Source organism: Elephantulus edwardii, unplaced genomic scaffold (assembly GCF_000299155.1).
Source record: "Elephantulus edwardii isolate Elephantulus edwardi_28Jun2011 unplaced genomic scaffold, EleEdw1.0 scaffold00216, whole genome shotgun sequence".
In the NCBI taxonomy this organism is placed as follows: Eukaryota; Metazoa; Chordata; class Mammalia; order Macroscelidea; family Macroscelididae; genus Elephantulus; species Elephantulus edwardii.
This window is the reverse complement of record NW_006399966.1, coordinates 3,749,439-3,752,695: the sequence shown is the minus strand read 5'-3', so window position 1 is coordinate 3,752,695 and position 3,257 is coordinate 3,749,439. Positions and strand designations below refer to the sequence as shown.

General features: G+C 39.9%; 1 protein-coding gene across 1 annotated transcript in view; it reads left to right on the top strand.

Annotated features, from left to right (window-relative positions):
• The window catches only part of DBF4B (DBF4 homolog B (S. cerevisiae)), a 31,457-nt gene that overhangs the window by 7,192 nt on the left and 21,008 nt on the right, over positions 1 to 3,257 (top strand). The window contains exon 2 of the mRNA XM_006897882.1: positions 784 to 926. Within this exon, the coding sequence (XP_006897944.1) occupies positions 784 to 926 (143 nt within the window). The remainder of the gene's footprint in view (positions 1 to 783; positions 927 to 3,257) is intronic.

The following is a 3,257-nucleotide window of genomic DNA, read 5'->3' as shown; positions in this document are numbered from 1 at the left end:
CAGAGTCAACCATTTTGAATAATATTGCATGAGTTCCTTGTTTTTCAATGCAGCATAGTATTCCATTGTGCGAATATACCACAGCTTCTCTAGCCATTTGTTTGTCGATGGGTCGTCCACCAATCTTGACCCCACATTTCTCCTCATAGAGCCCAGCCTCCCGGATAATCTGTTCTGCATATAGGTTGAAACAGTATGGAGATAGAATGCATCCCTGGTATTTCTGTTTGCAACTTTTTGACAAAGTGCCATACTGCCTTCTATAGTGGTTACACCATTTTACACTCCCACCGACAGTGAATACGGGTTCCAGTTTCTTCACAACCTCGCCATCGTTTGATGTTTGCTGTTCTATTAAATTTTGCTATTCTTACTGAGGTGAGATGATATTTCATAGTTGTTTTGATTTGCATATCTCTTAGAGCTAAGGATTTTTTTTTTTAGAGCTAGGGATTTTGAACATTTCTTCATGTGTTTGTTTGCCATCTGAATGTCATTGGTGAAGTGTCTGTTCATATCCTGTGCCCTTGTCTACCACCATACCACCCTGAACGTGCCTGATCTTGTCATATCCTGTGCCCATTTTTCAATCTACCAGCAAAGTGTGAAGTTCTAGTTTCTCCCCATCTAGAAAGTGAGAGTTGAACACTAGTCTCACTGTTATCTTTGTGTGTTGGGCTTCGGCTGCAGAAGCTGTTGGTAAGGGCTGTGTGACTTGCAGTGTTTTCTCTACTCAAGCGTCTTTCTTTCCTCCTTTTTATTGTTTTCTAGGGGCTCATGAAGGAGTTTCCATTTGGCTGGAAAAATGCCAGAAAAGCCCTCCAGGTGCTGGGAGGCGGCCCTTTTCTGGAAAGTCCTTTTACTTGGATTTACCGGCGGGCAAGAATCTCCATTTCTTGACAGGGGCCATCCAGCAACTGGGTGGGGTATGTAACCTGCTTCTCTCCTGTGATACGTGCACCTTTGTGGGTTGTAAGTAGTTTTAAATAATTTTTTTAATAAAGCTAAGTTTTTTTCCTAATTGGAATGGTGATAAGTGTTAAGTCTAAATATGTTTAAGAACATGGAACTGCTCTAAGTGATAGCTAAAATTTTGATGCATTTCTTTTCTTCTGACCTTTTTGCCCTTTTCCCTTTTTTTTGGTTACAGTTTTATTGAAATATGATTCATTTACCATACAGTCAGTGCACTCATTTAAAGTATGCAATTATACTATAGATTTATGTAGCCATTACCACAGTCCAGAACCTTTTATCCAAAAAGAAGCACCATACCTAGTAGCTGTCACTCCTTTTCCCTTCTAATCTTCACAGCTCCCAGCACCTGCTAATCAATGTACTTTGTCCCCATTCTGTTTTTAAAATGCATATTTTCAAGATGGCGTAGTGAAGTGGACTTAGGGGGAGGGATTGTATAACAATAAAAGAATTTTTCTTTTACTTTTCAAAGAGAAGAGCGAACTGTGGGGTAGGAGTGGGCAGGGAGAAAAGTGCAACAATGAATGAATGGAAATCCAAAGTCTCTGTAAACTTTCATTAAATTTAATTTAAAAAAGTAAATAAAAAAAGAATGTTTTTAGAAATGTGCATTTTCTATGTTGCTATGATGCTGTGTACATTTGAATGTCACCTTTTTGTACATAACCTTAAAATGTTTGTACTTTCCTATTACTAGCTCCGTCACATGTAAAAGAAATAGAATTGTCTCTTGAGTGGATTATTTATTTACTTAAATTTGTTGAAGAGGACCTGAAACACTTAATGAAGATCAAAGACTGCAGCCTTCAGTATAGGTTACACTGCATAGAGAAAATAAAGATCTTCACAAATGGATCACTGAGTGACCTCATGATAAGTGGAGCACATATTAGAGTTGTTATTGTTTTATTTCATTCATTTTGGACCCACAGTCAACACCCTTGGAAACAGCAGTTAAGAAATTGAACAATGTGGGGATTCTGATTGCCACCAAGAAATAATTACCAAGAATGGAGTGTGTGATGGTCATGAGTGAAGTGTCTTTTTAGAACAGGGCCCCTGCCCTATTTTGACACTGAAAAAAGCCAGAACACATGGAGGTCATCAGAGAATGCAGGGCCTCCAGATGCTGAAGAAAATGAGGACTTTTCTCCACAACCAACAGGGAGGAGGCTTTCTCTGCAGCTCGTGTCCTGAACTTGGATTTCTGGTTCCTGAATTGCGAGAGAATAAGTTTCTGTTTGTTAAAGTTAAAAAAAGGGGGGGGGGGGTAATTAAACAACTAGTATTACCAAGGACTTCTTTGAAGTGCCAAAGAGCTAAGATAGATGTCACCTTAAAGACTAAGGTGCATCCAGCCCAAGCCATGGTATTTTCTGTTGCTTCATATGCATGTGAAAGTTGGACAGTGAATAAGGAAGACTTGAAAAAGAGTTTATTCCTTTGAATTGTGATGTTGGTGAAAAATACTGAATACACCAAGCTGCCAGAACCCAAAACTCAAAATCATTGCTGTAGAATTGGAACCAACTCATAGCTTACCCTCCAGCAGAATTCCGAGGCTATAAATCCAATAGAGAGGAAATTACCTGTTCTTCTCCATCGGAACAGCTGGTAGATTTGAACTACCAGAGCACGGCTTTTGGGGTGGAAGTGCAAATCCCCATCCGTGGACTAGGCCACCAGAGCTCTCCATGGACTGCCAGACAAACATCTCTCTCTTGAAATAAGTACAGCCAGGGTACACTCGTTAAAAGCAAAGATGTTGAGATTTTATCTGAAATACTTTGGGCATGTTATGAGGAAGGGCCAGTTCCTGAAAAAAGAATTCATAATTGGGGAAGTAGAGGGGCAGAAAAGGGTAGAAAGACACTTCAGGTGGATTCATGAAATGATGGGTTTTAGGCACAGAGGAGTATATGGGGATGGTGTGGGATGCGGCCGGGATTTGCTCTGTTATACATGAGATCCCTGTTAGTTAGGCCAGGATCAGCAGCACCTAACAACTCTAGCATTTGTTTTCACCATATCATGGGAGGTAGATTTACGTCTTGAAGCCATATTCTTTTTTTTTCTTTTAAGCTTTTTTTTCTTTTAAGCGTAAAGGTGCATGTGAGAAAGGCAGGGACAACACTGACACTAAAGTTAACTCCGCAAGAAGGGATATACCTTTAACTTGCTGGTCTGTCTAATACTTCTCTTAATCTGAACATTCACATTGAGACAGACTAGGAAGAAGGATTGGCCATCCACTTCTGAAATAGCAGGCCTCTGAAAAC